The following is a 17,627-nucleotide window of genomic DNA, read 5'->3' on the forward strand; positions in this document are numbered from 1 at the left end:
GGCTGGATATATTTGGTTGGTGGACTATTCTCAGTCCAGCAGTGACAGTGATGCGTTTAAAAACTCCAGCAGCATTGCTGTGTCTGATCCACTCATACCAGCACAACACACACTAACACACCACCACCATGTCAGTGTCACTGCAGTGCTGAGAATGACCCACTACCTGACCATTGAAGAACAGCATGAAAGGGGGTTAACAAAGCATGCAGAGAAACAGATGGACTACAGTCAGTAATTGTAGAAATACAAAGTGCTTCTATATGGTAAGTGGAGCTGATAAAATGGACAATGTGTGTAGAAACAAGGAGGTGGTTTTAATGTTATAGCCGATCGGTGTAACTGTAAGGAATCACTTAAAATCAACAGTCATAAGTAAGGCTAAGTCCTAAATTTAAGCGATAAGGCTTTTTGTTTTGGACTGAAGCTTGGTGGTTTGTATTTACAATGACTAGTGTTAGGTAGAACTCTGTGTATTGTCTGAAGCTTAAGGCTTTAGGGCGGCATGTTGGCTCAGTGGGTAGCACTGTCGCCTCACAGCAAGAAGGTCCTGGGTTTGATCCCAAGGTGGGGCGGTCCGGGTCCTTTCTGTGTGGAGTTTGCATGTTCTCCCCGTGTCTGCATGGGTTTACTCCGGGTGGTTTACTTCCGGGTGGTTACTGTGGTTTCCTCCCACAGTCCAAAGACATGCAAGTGAGGTGAATTGGAGATACAAAATTGTCCATGACTGTGTTTGATATAAACTTGTGAACTGATGAATCTTGTGTAATGAGTAACTACCGTCATGACTGTAAACAAAGAGTGTAAAACATGACGTTAAAATCCTAATAAACACACAAATAAACAACCGTAAGGCTTTAGAACTTTACATACATAGGCAGTTGTAGCCTAGCGGTTAAGGTGCTGAACTAGTAATCAAAAGATCACTGGTTCAAGCCCTACCACTGCCAGGTTTCTGCTGTTTGACCCTTGAGCAAGTCCCTTAATCCTCAATTGCTCAGACTGTATACTGTCACAACTGTAAGTCGCTTTGAATAAAGGCGTCTGGTAAATGCTGAAAATGTAAATGTAATACACAAGCATAGACTAATTAATCTAAAAATCTTGAGACATCCCATATATATATATATATACAGTATATATATATACTGTGTATATATATATATATATATATATATATATATATATTATTTATTTATGCATTTTCTTCCCTGTTCTCCCTTTTAGCGTGTCCAATTGCCCGATTGCGTCATGCTTCCTCTCCACCAATGCTCGATCCCTGCTCTGATTGAGGAGAACGAAGCTAACCCACCCTCTGACACGTGGGCAGCATGTTGTATGCATCTTATCACCTACACTTTAATGAGTGCAGTGCGGATCAGTGCGCACTCTTTTCTCATCTCTGTGCAGGTGCCATCAATCAGCCAGCAGAGGTCGTAATTGCATCAGTCATGAGAGAGAGAGACCCCATCCGGCTTAGTCCCGCCCATATCTTTTTATTTTATTTTTTTTATTATCTATTTTTTCCCACTTTCCCCCCCCCCCAATTTTTATTCCTTTTCGAGTCATGTCCAATTACCCTGATTGTGTCCTCTATACTGATTCGACCCTTTTTGCCGCTGACTGAGGACACCACTCAACTGACTTGCCCTCCGGCACGCAGTCAGTACAGCCTGCATTTTTCACCTGCACGAGCTGAGTTCATACACCGAGAGACACTGCGCACGGAGGGTCCCACCCCCCTCAATGTTATTCCTCAGCCCTGTGCAGGCACCGTCAGTCAACCAGCAGGGGCTGCAGTCGCACCAGTTATGATGACCTATGCTCCGACTCTACTCCTAACCCTGAACAACAGCCAAAGAATGTATTTAACTGCTCCATAGTCTGATACACTATGTTCGAATTCACACCCTTTCAGTTAACAGTTGGTGTTGAACATAATGACTTTAGGTTTGCATGCAGATGCTCAGCCACTGAAACCCCGTTCATCCAGACGAACAATCCCTGTGTTGATGCTTTAAGGAGCGGCTGTAAACATGTCTGTTCTGTGAGCTAGTCTGGCCTATTGCTTAATGGCTAAGCCGTTTTACAATAACAGGAATTACAGGTTGACCGGTGATTGACTGAGAAATTGGCACCCTAAAACAAAAGCACACAGTCTCGTCAAGTCATGGTGCTTCAGTACAGCCCGTTCCTATCAGTGTTCATCATTTAGTATGGCTCTGTTCTAGGCACATCCTAGCAATGAATATCACTTTATAAAAGTGAGTGTGTGTCTATGTGTTTTAGCCATGGTTTTTGCAGTCTTATGATGTGCTTGCACTTTATTAAATTGTTTAAGCAGTTTTTGTAAATTCTTACAGACACACTAAAGAATATTCCTCCCAAAATAGTGTAGGCTGTTATAGCCAGAGAAAAGGGGAGGGGGGGCAACTCCATTTGTTTTTTGCTCCAACAAGCTCATGGTCAGAGTCCACATACTTCTGGCCTTATAGAGTACCACACAAGCTGATTTATTGCATGAATTGTCCTGTTGGAAATGTGTCTTTTAATCATTCTTCATGGCCGTTAACCATGCATTGACTTCAGTCCGTCTGCATTGGCGTTTGTTTTGTACGCTGGCTTGTGGGTGGGCTGTCAAGGGTGCCCTTGATAATGGGGTTCTAATTACCCCGAGTTGCTGCTAAATTGCAAGCACTCATTTGTAGCAGGCCATTGTCAGGGAAAGATTAGATGAGGACATTAGGCTGAGATATGAATATGAAGGTGAGGGACACTGAGCATGTCTGAGAAAGACGAACGAGACAGATGGTTGGACACGTTTTTTTTTTACAGACTAGCTGAGCATGAACAAGGCATTCGTGTCGCTACTGGAATATTGATTGGGTTTTGAACATGAGCCTGGAGAAATTGGAATAGTTATACATAGGCTTGCGTATTGAATTTATATTATGGAAGAATTGGAAAGAGGAAGTATTGGTTTAGTAAGTAATGAATAAAAAATGAACTGAAGGTTTGGGGGTTGATGGGAGGTTGTATTAGCAACGTTCTGGCTACTTTCCTGTTGGGAGGATTTAGTGTAAATGAGCCAGTTTAACTATCCCAGTGTTTTACAATGAAGCAGTGTAATCCTTCACTGTCCAGCTGTGCTATGACTGTAGGCTCTTTCTACATTCCTATTTAATGTTAGGAAATGAACTTGTGCTCACATTAAAGCTTTTGTATTGCCAAAGACAGCTTAAAAATATAGGGTTAAAAATTCTACCCCCATTGTCTTTACTTCTACTTTACTTCTTGTCTTTATTTCCTTTTATTCATAAATATATTCGTTACATCCATTGCTTTTTAATTGCATATTGTCTTTTACATGAAGGACACAACACGTGGTAACACAACTTCATTTATTTAGGGGGACAAAATGATCAAACACCTTAAGCAGCAATAATGGCAACTAAGCATTATTTTTTTATAATCTGTTAGTTTTATAATCTGTTAGTTTTAAGATTTTTAGCACTCCATTCATTACATAACTGCTCCAAACCAGACACACTGCTTGGTTTTCAGACATAAAGTAGGACACCAATACTATTTTAGTTTATTTTCAGTCATTAAGATGTAAACCTGCTTTTTTGGTGCACTAAACGTCCAAATTCTGTGCAATGTTTGAGGTGTTTTAGCTGTAAAATAATAATATACTGTATAATGTTTGATATGCACAGGCACTTAGGGTGGTGCAGTGGTACAGGGGTTTTCAACCTTTTTAAGACATGTGCCCCCCTTCGTGTAGTACATCAGTTGCTAAGTATGTTAGTTCAGGATGCTCTGCTTTGACTGACAGAAAAACATTTAGCTCCACAGGCAGAATGAGTCTGACTTGGCTACCGCTCTGTGGTAATAGCCAGTTTAATTAAGCCTGAGCTTTTTAAGGTAAGCGAGTCACACAAAATGTTCCAGTAGCTGGAGTTTATTTAAAACCGCAGCATTCATTAAGAACAGTAAACATGGAGAGATGACTGAGAAAAGAAACTAACGCTTTGCTTTATATGAATCGACTCCTGAATCACTTATATCAATACTGTGAACAGAGCATCTCTCTTAAAGGCACACACACGTCCTGTAACAGCAGTCATTGTTTTTGTCACCGATTTATCTTCGCTGTTAGCCCTATTTTGAAGGTTTTTTTCAGACTGAACTGGATAACATTAAACGTGCATGTGTGTGTGGTCAGCAAGACTAATCAAATGTGTCTCCTGTGGTTGAAAAATGAATTGCTTTAGTTTTAGAAGTAAAAAAAATCTCGTAATGCCACGCCCCCTGGTCAGGCACTCACCCCCCCCACCCTGGACAGGTACTCCGGGGTGCCACAGGTTGAAAAACCCTGCTCTAGCCCGCTACAGATGGGATTTAGGGTTTGAATCCCCAGTGGTTCTGTCAACCGGTCGGGCGCGTACATACAAACATGATTGGCTATGTTTGAGGGAGGCTGACCCAGGATCGGCATCTTTGAACCCTGCAATTTCTTTAAAACGGGCTGCATCGTGGCTTAGTGGGTAGAACTGTGGCCTCACAGCAAGAAGGTCTTGGATTTGATTCCCAGGTAGGGCAGTCCGGGTCCTTTCTGTGTGGAGTTTACATGTTTTCCCCGTGTCTGCAAGGGTTTCCTCCGAGAGCTCCGGTTTCCTCACACAGTCCAAAGACGTGCAGGTGAGGTGAATTGGAGATACAAAATTGTCTGTGACTGTGGGTGTGTTCGAAAACCTAGTGAGCTCTCTACATAGAGAGCATTTTACGTCATCCTATGCGCACTTTTGAGAAGGAGGCTGTTCGAAATCCTAGATGCCTTAACATCCTCCCTAGTAAGGGATCTTAAAATTTCAACGGTATTTTGACTCAAGAACAAGGGAGCATCCGATGCTGCCTTAGTGGTGGAGGCAATCCCAGCATTCAGTACGGCACAACATTTCTGGATGGATTCGTTGTCTAAGTAGCGTGTTTGGATAACATGCCTTATAAGTCAATAAATTATTAGAATCCTCTCTACTTAGGCAGCTGCTAATGTAGGCAGTAATACAGCAAGGCAGCTCACTAGGTTTTCGAACACACCCTCTGTTTGACATTAAACTTGAACTGATGAATCTTGTTTAACCAGTAACTACCTGCTCTGTCATGAATATAACCAAAGTGTGTAAAATATGTTAAAATCCTAATAAACAAATAGATAAATAAATACTTTCAATCTCGTTGTTTCCAAATCCTAGTTTGTAGCTCCTCTGCTGCTTGCACCACCCCCACCCTAACTGAGGAGCGTTGCAGACTGATCTTACGGCCAATCCGACACACATGCAGTTCCCAGCCGCTTCTTTTTACCTGCCTTGCAGTCTTGTAGAGAGATGTATCACTTTCAGGGTCTTGCTATGCTCTTTTGTGAGGAATCCATCCCTCATGCAGGCAAGACAAGCCAGCAGAGGTCAATTTGTTCGAAAAATTTATGACACCGCTGCACTACTCCAGGCCCCTTAAGGACAAAGGTTTTCACAATGAGTTTGTCGTGGAGAAACTTCAGTGGTAGAGCTTTGACCTTGACTCAGTTGAACCATTGTGGGGTGAATTGCAATGTCAGTTATGAGCCATTCTTTTTATTCAACATCAGTGCCTCACAAATGACCTCACAACCCAAGGTCATGGTCAGTGTGCCCATACTTTTGGTAATGTAGTGTATTTTTCCAAGTGCTTTGAGCGGTTGAGCTAGTAGAACTGAGAATTGATCACCCAGTGTTGTGATGGATTGGCAGGTTGGGGAATTTCTTATTTGTTTGGACTTCTGGGTCTTGTTGCAAACAGCAGGCGTTTGTTGGCAGATCCGATTCAGTGATCAGTAAATATCAGAGGGGGAGACGAGTGTTTAAACAGACTGGTCTGAACAAGCATTTGTAATATGCTCTTGGACAGAGATTAGACGTGAGTGCTGGCATTTCTGGGTGCACAGAGGGCCTGTGGCAGCTCAAGTGCAATCAGTTGTATACTGCCGAGCATGTTACCATGTCAGACGTTTCTTAAAAGTCTGGTTGAACAGGGCCTATGGGGATCTGACAGGCACGGCTGGCTTTTTATCAGGGCCTGGATTCGCACGCGCAGTCTGAAAGCTCAGCAGACGGTTTGTATTGTTGTGTACGTTGAGTGGTTCTATTCTGTCACTGCATGTGCTGCTGTGAGGCAATTAAAATGGAATAAAATTAAACGTGAATATATTCCAAGCTTCCTCTTTGCCACTGCTCACATTTTTAGACCTTGTAACTTCACACTTATCTTTAACTGTCATTTTCTTTTGCTTATTTTCCCTATTCTCCCCTAGTTACATTTCCTTTTCCTTTCACCTTATTTTGATACCTGATTTTTTAATTATTTTTTTTGTTTCTGACAACAGCAACTTGGGGTTGTATTATATAAGTTCCAATCCTAACCCTGATTATGTCAATGTTAGGACACATTTAAATGTTTGACATACACTGATCAACCATACCATTAAAACCACCTCCTTGTTTCTACACTCACTGTCCATTTTATCAGCTCCACTTACCATATAGAAGCACTTTGTAGTTCTATAATTACTGACTGTAGTCCATCTGTTTCTCTACATGCTTTGTTAGCCCCCTTTCATGCTTTTCTTCAATGGTCAGGACCCCCACAGGACCACTACAGAGCAGGTATTATTTAGGTGGTGGATCATTCTCAGCACTGCAGTGACACTGACATGGTGGTGGTGTGTTAGTGTGTGTTGTGCTGGTATGAGTGGATCAGACACAGAAATGCTGATGTAGTTTTTAAACACCTCACTGTCACTGCTGGACTGAGAATAGTCCACCAACCAAAACTATCCAGCCAACAGCGCCCTGTGGGCAGCATCCTGTGACCACTGATGAAGGTCTAGAAGATGACCAACTCAAACAGCAGCAACAGATGAGCGATCGTCTCTGACTTTACATCTACAAAGTGGACCTACTAGAGTGGACAGTGAGTGGACATGGTATTTAAAAACTCCAGCAGCATTGCCGTCTTATCCACTCATACCAGCACAACAAACACTAACACACCACCACCATGTCAGTGTCACTGCAGTGCTGAGAATGATCCACCACCTAAATAATAGCTGCTCTTTAGTGGTCCCGTGGGGGGTCCTGATTATTGAAGAACAGGGTGAAAGCAGGCTGAATAGGTATGTAGAGAAACAGATGGACTACAGTCAGTAATTGTAGAACTACAAAGTGCTTCTATATGGTAAGTGGAGCTGATAAAATGGACAGTGAGTGTGGAAACAAGGAGGGGGTTTTAATGTTATGGCTGATTAGTGTATATAAACTAATCTATACAGTGTTTTTACTAATATCGAGGAGTCATACCTTTATTGTAAATATATGTAAAAATTTGTAATATACTGTATCATCTATTATGATCTGAAACCACATTTTACAGCATATTTTTTATTTCATTCAATTTAGTCTCTTGGCGCAATGCAGCAACACAGCCCAGACAGAACGTCAATCTATCGTGGGGCACCAGTCAGTCCCCTCTCTACCGTAACCAATCATGTCTGTATGTAGACAGCCGATGGCACCACTGGGGATTCGAGCCAGCATTTAGCAGGCGCCTTTATCCAAAGTGACTTACATTAGAGTTACATTGTACAGTCTGAGCAACTGAGGGTTAAGGGCCTTGCTCAAGGGCCCAACAGCAGCAACCTGGCAGTGGTGGGTCTTGAACCAGTGGACTTCTGATTACTAGTCCATTTCTTTAACTACTAGCTTACGGCTTGCCCAGCCTTATAGATGAGGAATGAGAAATGTCCAACAGTGAGAAACCCATATGATATTCCCGTCCATCAGACACAGCCACATGTAGCACTTGATATCTCAGTAGTGATGCGCTACTGCATTAGCTCGCTCGCCACCCAAGCACCAACACTGATGTACGTCTCAACCAGAACAGCTGCATAAATTAACACCTACATGAGGCTGCTGTGCAGAAACGAGACAGAGAGGATTTATTTTCCCTGGAGACACTGTGGCATAGCATCATACTAAAAGCTCTGCTTCTGCATCTATAGAAACAGAACATGTGCATGAAGCTCTTTATCACCCTTATAGATTGTTTAAAAGCTGCTTTAAAAGACTAATCTCTTTACAGATTTATATTAAACTTATCGGCCCTTTTATTAGTGATAAGAGGAACATTTTGCCTCCATAACAGCCCTGAACCTTTGTTTGTACACATACACTCGAGATTGTGGTCCATTTTTACATAATTGCTTTATGTAATTGCTGCAGATTTATGTTATGCAATTTTTAGTTTTACCACATGGTATAGAGATGAAGTTTCCGATTTGGTAATGCTGGGGGCAACTGAAGTGGAAGCAGTTTGAGATGACTTGTGCTTTGTGATATGGGACATACTTCATGCTGGTAGTAGCCATTACAAAATAAGTACATTTAGGCCAAAAGGATGCACATGGTCAGCATCAATACTTCAAAGACTATGGCATTTAACCAACGCTTAATTGGTATTGGTTTGCCAAGAAACATAAAAAAAAAAAACCGTGTCCAGTTGCCCGATTGCATCATGCTTCCTCTCCACCAATGCCGATCCCTGCTCTGATTTAGGAGAACGAAGCTAACCCACGCCCCCTCCGACACGTGGGCAGCAGCCGTATGGATTTTGTCACCTACACTTTGACGAGTGCAGTGCGGATCAGCACTCTTTCAGCACTGTCACACCCTGACAGCACTCTTTTCCCGTCTCTGTGCAGGCGCCATCAATCAGCCAGCAGGGGTCATAATTGCATTAGTTATTAGAGAGTCCCTATCCGGCTTTTAATATTCCACCCCTGTCTGAACAACAGGCCAATCGTTGTTTATGTGGCTGCTCAGCCCAGCCGGCAGGCAGAGCTGATACTCGATACGATGTATTTCTCAGTCCAGGCGGTCTTTAACTGTCTAGCTTCAGGGATTGGTATTAGTGGAGAGGAAGCGCGATGCATTTGGGTAATTGGATGCGCTTAAAAAGTCGGGAGAAAAAGGTTAAATAGGTTAATTAACCTAATTAACGTTTGTATTTAGTGATTTAACATTGTTAGGTGCTGTTTGTATTTGAGACAGAACAAGAAGCCTTGCACGGTCACTGATGGTTTGAGGTTTACATTCAACTATTAATGCCTAGTTCAAACTACGCGATTTTTGCCCTGATTTTCGCTCGGCGACTGATTGATTTTCCGGGTCGGGAGCAACTCAGCGTTTGCTCGGCGATCAAAACTCGGCTCTCAGTCGCTAAGTGTGAACTATCCAACAACTCGACCCGACCGGCTCGCCGAGCGCTCGGCGACTGGATTGAGTTTTCTAGCACGCCAGATATCTGATCTCAGACGGGCAACTGGGAATGAGTGACATGTCGAACAGCCAATGAGAACGCAGGATACAGCGTGAGGGGAAATGCAGGAGAGGACAGGGGACAGGGGCTTAATTAATATAGTTTATATCAGGATACACCGACACACACGTTTTACAGTATTTCTGACTTGATCGTCCTCTACAAAACATAACACCCACGCTGCATTGCAAAACTTACTACAGAACAAGCCATATACTGTTTGTGTTGCCAAATCCACTCAGATTCATTTATTTTTTCTCCTTGATATTACGCTGCACATCAGCGCACAAACCCTTTGATCTCTCGCTACTTGTTGACGTTCCTTTTTTTGGACGTGGTGTCATTAAACTTCTCGTCACTTCTCACATGTGTTTTTGTAAAAAAAAAAAAAAAGGGAGACCAGAGAAGCTCGCCTGCGATTCCAGTTGGTGATGGATCGTGTAGTGTGAAACCCCCTATCGCCGATCAGTCGTGTAGTGTGAAATATACACCGACTGAAAGACTCCCGAGTGCAGGAGATTCAGTCGTGTAGTGTGAACTGTACAGCGAGCTGATGACTTGGAAAGTTGTGTAGTGTGAACTTGGCATAAGGTAGGCTGTGCTGTGTATTGTATCTTACATTTAGTCTATCATATAATTTATGAGTGTAATTTAATGGCTGCTGTGAAATGTGGCACTTTTCTTTGTCACTTTTCTGTGATTTTTTAAAAACGAGGTCAGTGAAATTAAGCACTTAGGACTTTATATATAATGTGAAGCATCATTCTGTATTTTCTAGAGGATAAATTCTTCTGTGATATATCAGACCATCTAAATCACTTACATGTACCAGATATTTTTAATTCTTTATTCAGTTTTGTTTCCTGAGCTAAAGCCTTTGGTACAGTTCTTATCTTAATTAGAGAGCGGTACAGATTAGGGTTGTAGTGATTCGACAGATATCTGTGTGACGAAATGAAAATAATTCCCGTGGTGGTGGTAATTGGGAAAGGCTTATGAGTGGTCCCACAGGAACAGTCATCACACAGCGATTAACACAGTGGTGATGGTAATGAAAAGACAGTTTAAATGTTTAAAATCAAACAAGTCAACATGGAGGAATTAGCTTAACACAGACAGGTACTGAACTGGTAATCGGATGGTCACTGTTTACATTGCATCTCTGCCAGTTGGTGCTGTTGAGTCCTTAACCTTAAATTGCTTGGATTGTGTTTGTTCACAGTAAGCTTAGTAAATGCCATCAATGTAATAACCTTTTTTATTGTATACAAACATGTACACCGATCAGCCATAACATTAAAACCACCTCCTTGTTTCTACACTCACTGTCTGTGTTGTCAGCTCCACTTACCATATAGAAGCACTTTGTAGTTCTACAATTACTGACTGTAGTCCATCTGTTTCTCTGCATGCTTTGTGAGCTCCCTTTCATGCTGTTCTTTAATGGTCAGGACTCTCCCAGGACCACCACAGAGTAGGTATTGTTTGGGTGGTGGATCATTCTCAGCACTGCAGTGACACTGACATGGTGGTGGTGTGTTAGTGTGTGTTGTGCTGGTATGAGTGGATCAGACACAGCAGCACTGATGGAGTTTTTAAACACCTCACTGTCACTGCTGGACTGAGAATAGTCCACCAACCAAAAATATCCGGTCAACAGCGCCCTGTGGGGCAGCATCCTGTGACCACTGATGAAGGTCTAGAAGGTGACCAACTCAAACAGCAGCAGTAGATGAGCGATCGTCTCTGACTTTACATCTACAAGGTGGACCAACTAGGTAGGAGTGTCTAATAGAGTGGACAGTGAGTGGACTCGGTATTTAATCCGTTCATACCAGAACAACACACACTAACACACCACCACCATGTCATTGTCACTGCAGTGCTGAGAATGATCCACCACCTACTGTAGAACTACAAAGTGCTTCTATATGGTAAGTGGAGCTGATAAAATGAACAGTGAGTGTAGAAACAAGGAGGTGGTTTTAATGTTATGGCTGATCAGTGTATACTTACATTCAACTTATCATTCAACTGATTCAACAATCAACTATAATGTAAGATTGTTGGTTGTCCCAAAACTGTGGGTGTTAATAAGTTTGTGGCTTGATTTATGGCTGTAACAGCTTCCACCTTGCTGTGTGTCTGTGTTTTCAGGCACTCAGTGTTCTAATCAGTGTTCTAATTCCTCCCAGAGGTGTTCAGTGGAATTGAGGGCAGGGCTCTGTACAGGCCAGTGCAGTTTCTCCACACCAGACCTTGGTTTGTACACGAGGGCACAATCCTGCTAAAACACAAAATGTCCTTTATTAAACTGTTGTCACAAAGTTAGAAACACACTTATTTTCTAAAAGTTTTATACTAAGGTTTTAAACATATTTCTACACATTAGCAATTGGTGTGGCTTGAACACCTGTGCTTAATAATTAGATGGAGTGTTAAAATTTTTTTGGCCATATTGCGTATGTCATAGCAGTCTTTAGATTTTACTAATTTATTTAACTAAGTTTTTTAAAAAAATATTTAAGCATTTTCTCCCTTTTTCTCCCGATTTAGTGTAGTCAATTTGTCTTCCGCTGCTGGGGATCCCTGATTGCATTAGAAGAAAGTTTATTTCCTGCTCACGCCTCCTCCAACCCGTGCACAGTCCTTATTAGACCCCTTCTTTTTCACCCATGCACTCTGGCACCTCTATCTGCTAATCAGGGTCCTCGCACAGCTTTAGAAGACCCCACCCACATAGTCCGGCCATCCCGCCTTAGCAGACACGGTAGCTAATTAGTGTCTGCTGCAGACATTGCCACTTATGCCCGCTAGATGGCACCCAGCCGACTGGTGGCAACGCTGAGTTTCGAACCGAGAAGTTACTGCTGCAATTGCCCGCTGCAATTTGCCCGCTGTGCCACCTGGGCGCCGAAGTCATTACTTAAGTTTATTGTGTTTTTTTTCCCCCCAAATGTATCAAAATCTGGGTCAAAAATATACATACAGTCATGTGAAAAAGTTAGGACACCCCATGAGAACCTTTGTCTTTTTGAACATATTTAAACATATGAACATTTGAGCTTCATTTGAACAGTACTGAGAGATGGAGCTTATATAACTAAAAAAATAAAACTGAAAAAAATTACTTTTAAACTGAAGTTGTAAAATGTAATGAACAAAAATGGAAATTTATTGTGAGGAAAAAGTTAGGACACCCTGTGCCCTAATAGCTGGTGTTTCCCCCTTTGAATGAAATAACCTCAATTATACGTCTCCTATAACCATCTTTGAGATCGACTGGGAGAAAGTTTTTCCTCACTCCTCCATGCAGAATTTCTATAGCTGTGTGAGGTTTGAGGGGTTTCTTGCATGAACAGCCCGTTTCAAACCCCACAGCATCTCAATAGGATTAAGACTCGGGTTTTGACTTGGCCATTCCAGAACATTCCATTTCTTTCTTTTGTAGTGAGTTTTGCATTTTCATTCTGTGTCCATGTGAGTTTCTTCTGGTTTCCACTACTTAAAAACATGCAGTAGGTAAATTAGCTGCACTAAATTTTCCCAAGTGTGTTTAAGTAAATGTGTGAGTGTGTGTCAATGGTTTGCCGGTGGATTATCTTTAGGTGGCGTCAGACGCACTAAGTTCAGGAAGAAGTGTTTTGTAAATATAAATGTCTATGTCTACAGCTGGTGATTAATTGCACTTGTTTGAAAAGTACATGGAACAGTGGTCTTTTACCAAGGTTGGGAGAAAGACTTCAAACTGTCACCTTATGCTCTGAGGAGATTTGGCCAGATGGTCAGTTGTCATTTCCATACTATTACAGCTTGCTGTGCTAGAAAAGCTGTGGTCTTGTGTTTGAATTGCCATGTGAAACTTTAGTCAAGCTTTACGGGCCAAAAAAAAAAATCGGAAGAAAATTAAATAACTAAGGCGCTCGGGTGGCGCAGTGGATTATTGCATTAGCCCACTACATCTGGGATCTAGGGTTTGAATCCCAAACATTATGATAGGGTTATCGTCGAGGTCCCTTCATGAATTGGTGTCCTGTCTGAGAAGTGTTGTTGCATTGCACCCAGTAGGGATGTAACGATACCCTCTACCCACGATGTCTACTCTACCCACGATGCAATGCGATTCACGATACTGGGTATTGGGTACTGGATACTGGGATACGATTTTTTTACCGTTTTTTTTTTTTTTTTTTTACTGAAATTGAAGACAAATGATGACGGTTTCCTTTTATTATTAAATAAAATACTGTATTTGTGCTTATCTTTTATTTATCTAAATAATGAATGCCCTTTTATTTCTAAGGTAGGTACAAACTATGCAAAACTATTTTAAATTAAGACCAATTTGGCAGAAAAATCCCGAATTTGGCAACCAGGCGTATAGCGCCAGTGAGGCCAACAAGGCGAGGTATATAGCGCCCAGCGCCCTCTGCTGTTTAAAGTGAATATCGATTCATTTTACATGTCAAATCGATTTGAATCGGTTATTAACTGTGTTGTGGTGAATCGTTACATCCCTAGCACCCACCCAGTGATCCCGGGGAAGCCTGACCCAACATGACCCTGATCAGAATAAACTGGCGGTAAAACTAAAAATGACTGTTAATTTTTCATGTTAATTTTCCAGAAGACAATCTGTACCTGAGAACACATCTGCACTGGTGTGCTTCTGACAGATGTTGACAATGTTCTTGTTAAAGCAGCCTTATTATTGGATCAGTGTCAATGTGAGGAATATCACCTGATTTCCAGCGGCTCTGAGACATACGAGTGTTACACGCCGAGATTAAAGAATAAATAAAACCCTGAGATGGAACGTGTTAGGACTGACATCTCCCTTTAGGATGTACGTGTGTTCGAATGGTTCTCAAATTGTCTAAATCCATCAGTGTGAGAAAAAGAAAAGGTGTCTTCTAACTCGATTTGTTAGAAAGATTAACTTCCAGCTTTTTTTATGGCTTTAAAATGTTCTGGTTTTATCCTCAACCCACTGGGCACCTTGGCTCTCGCAAACGCAGCCCCATTATAACACATTTTGTTATTCATTTAGCACAGAAGGGAATCTGATGGAGTAAGCAGTTGTTAAATTTGGCCTGGAAGCAGTTTAAATATCAGTTTGTATTTGTACCATTTCTCTCCTGTCTTGTGAGAAGTCTGTGTAATCGGAACACAAACAGCTTGAAGCGTTTTACTTCCTCCCTCAAGTGGCATTTTTAATAGAATTATAGCTTCTTATTACAGACCATAAATGTGAACTATCTGGGATTTTTATAATTCTGAATTGTCTGATGTTCTTCTGTCATCAGTACAATTTGTGTTCAACAGACCAGGGATTTTATGAGCCCCGATGCTGACAGTCATAAAGAGATGACCCACCATCAGCTATTCTTTCTGCCAAACATCCATTTGTGTGAAATAACCATTAAACCCAGTCTAAAATACAATACATGTATCTGTGTTTAGCTATATGGTACTTCACGTGTGGTGTTTATGCAGCTCAGGGTGCTGAGAACCAGCAGAGTTGAAAAAGCTTAACGTAAAAAAACCGTAACGTGGCTGAATATACTAGAAGTATGACATAGTTTAGCAGACGCTTTTATCCAAAGCGACTTATAGTCTAAGCAATTGAGGGTTAAGGGCCTTGCTCAATGGCCCAACAGTGACAACCTGGCAGTGATGGGGTTTGAACTAGCGATTTTCTGCTTACTAGTCCAGTACCTTAACCGCTAGGCTTCAACACCAAATTTTTCCCTGTTATTACTGGTTATAGGTGCTTTGTACTTCCGAAATTCCTTGGTCATTGTTTTAATACAACAAGCCACATTAAGCTTTATTTTTCACATTAACCGTTCGTACTTTCCTGGTCACTTTTACCACGTCGTATCAAACAGTTCATCTCATTTTAGGTGCTTTGAAGATATCAGTGGCAAACTGGATCAAAATTTAATCAGGTGAACTTTAAAAGATGGAAGTGCAGCATTAAGCTCCATATGAGACAACAGCACAGCGGTTTAACAGCCTCTCATGTGAAAGCACCCAAACCTCTATACTTTGACATGCTCACAGATGCCGTCATGGTTTGCGCTGAAAAACCAAGTATTCTGTGGTGCCAGAATGGGAACGTTCTCTTGTGCTTTACATTGTTGTATAAACCAGTGATGGCCAGACATTCGGTTTCACGGTTGTCTGGTAGAACGCATAATTCAGGGTTCTATCCAAGCACTAAAGCAGCAAAGCATACACATGTCATCACAGCAAGGTTGTCTTAGCTTAATGTCACATGTAACAGGACCAAGGTCTTCCCAAAACCTTTGATTTATCAGTCCACAAGGGTGGCACTGTGGCTTAGTGGGTAGCACTGTTGCCTCACAGGAAGAAAGTTCTGGGTTCGATCCTTACGTGGGACGGTTCAAGTCCTTTCTGTGTGGAGTTTGCATGTTCTCCCCGTGTCTGCGTGGGTTTCCCCCGGGAGCTCTGGTTTCCTCCCACACGCAGTCAGGTTAATTGGAGACACTGAATTGCCCTGCGATGGACTGGCGCCCCGTCCAGGGTGTTACTGTGTGCCTTGTGCCCATTGAAAAGCTGGGATAGGCTCCAGCAACCCCCAACAATAGCCGACTGCATCTTTTCACCTGCACAAGGCGAGTTCACATGCGGATCAGGTTTGTGCACGGAGAGCCACACCCTGATCAGCATTATTCTCCGCCATCAATCAGCCAGCAGAGGTCGTAATTACCAGTAATGAGGAACCTTGGTCCGGCTTGTCCCATCCTGTGAACGACAGCCAATCGTTGTTCATGTAGCCGCCGGATGGCAGAGCTGAGATTTAATGTGATGTATTCGAGATCCCAGCTCTGGTGTGCTAGCGTGTATTACCGCTGCGCCACCTGGGCAGCCAAAGGGGGTGGTTTAACTTTATCAATGCCAGTGGTTTTAGAGTGGAATGCCAAGAAGGTTACAGTCCTATGTCCTAATTAGTGGTATCAACCCTGAGTATGTCATGAGGTTATCACTTTGCTAATTACCAAAAAAAAAAGAAAGAAGCACACTTCTAGTTTCGCAGTGCTAAAAGTTTCAGTTCAAACTGTCTGTACCTTTTCATCCTGTAATCGCTCTTCATTTTCTTTGCGCTTTTATGTTTGTTTTAAATGATAGTGATTAATCAGACTGATTATCTCTGCTTGTCTCTGTGTGACAGTGTGGACCTGGTGCACGCTCAGCTGCGGATATGTGAGGGTCGCAGCCTACCCGAGCTGGGCCTGAAGCAGGATAAAATCCGGATCAATGGCACCGCCATCCAGTGTCGCGTGACCACAGAGGACCCTGCACGTGGCTTCCAGCCAGACACCGGAAGATTAGAGGTGGGTGAGCAGCACCTCTCTGCCTCATTAGTCATGAAGGTGTTACCCTGTGCCAGGAGTATGCCTTGTGAATACTATTGTTTCTGCAGAAGAGGAACCTCGCTCAGATTAATATCACTGTTGGCTTTAAAGTGCCAAAAAAAAAAAAATCCAGGGCTTTGATGCCTAATTCTGATTACATATCGAGTGGTTTGGGGAAATAACACTTTTGAAAAATGGAAATTTAGCTTCACGCAAAAGCCCAGTCAGGAGGACAGGACATTCATCTTTAGTGACATCAGAAATTCAGTGACTCAATTTTGTGCTAATTGCATCTAGCAGGCAAATTCTTATTTAGATGATGAACTGGAGCATACTACCAGTGACTTTTTAGGGACAGTGGTAGCCTAGTAGGCAGAGCTTTGGGCTGTCAGTCCAAAGGTTGAAGGTTATAATCTCAGCTCTGCCATGCAGCCACTTAACCCTCTCGGCTCCAGGGGCGGTGTACAATGGCTGACCCTGCGCTCTGACCCCAGCTTTCAAATGAGCTGGGATACACGGAAAAAGAATTTTGTTGTACTGTACACTTGTATACACTGATCAGCCATTATATTATGACCAGCTCCACTTATCATATAGAAGCACTTTGTAGTTCTACAATTACTGACTGTAGTCCATTTGTCTCTCTGCATGCTTTGTTATCCTCCTTTCATGCTGTTCTTCAATGGTCAGGACCACCACAGAGTAGGTATTATTTGGGTGGTGGATCATTCTCAGCACTGCAGTGACACTGACATGGTGGTGGTGTGTTAGTGTGTGTTGTGCTGGTATGAGTGGATCAGACACATCAATGCTGATGGAGTTTTTAAA

General features: G+C 42.3%; 1 protein-coding gene across 1 annotated transcript in view; it reads left to right on the forward strand.

Moving 5' to 3' along the window:
- Positions 1-17,627, forward strand: part of pcxa (pyruvate carboxylase a) — a 221,871-nt gene that overhangs the window by 81,414 nt on the left and 122,830 nt on the right. Inside the window, exon 9 of the mRNA XM_063011646.1 lies at positions 16,616-16,778. Coding sequence (XP_062867716.1) covers positions 16,616-16,778 — 163 coding nt within the window. The remainder of the gene's footprint in view (positions 1-16,615; positions 16,779-17,627) is intronic.

Source organism: Trichomycterus rosablanca, chromosome 16, assembly GCF_030014385.1.
Source record: "Trichomycterus rosablanca isolate fTriRos1 chromosome 16, fTriRos1.hap1, whole genome shotgun sequence".
Lineage (NCBI taxonomy): Eukaryota > Metazoa > Chordata > Actinopteri > Siluriformes > Trichomycteridae > Trichomycterus > Trichomycterus rosablanca.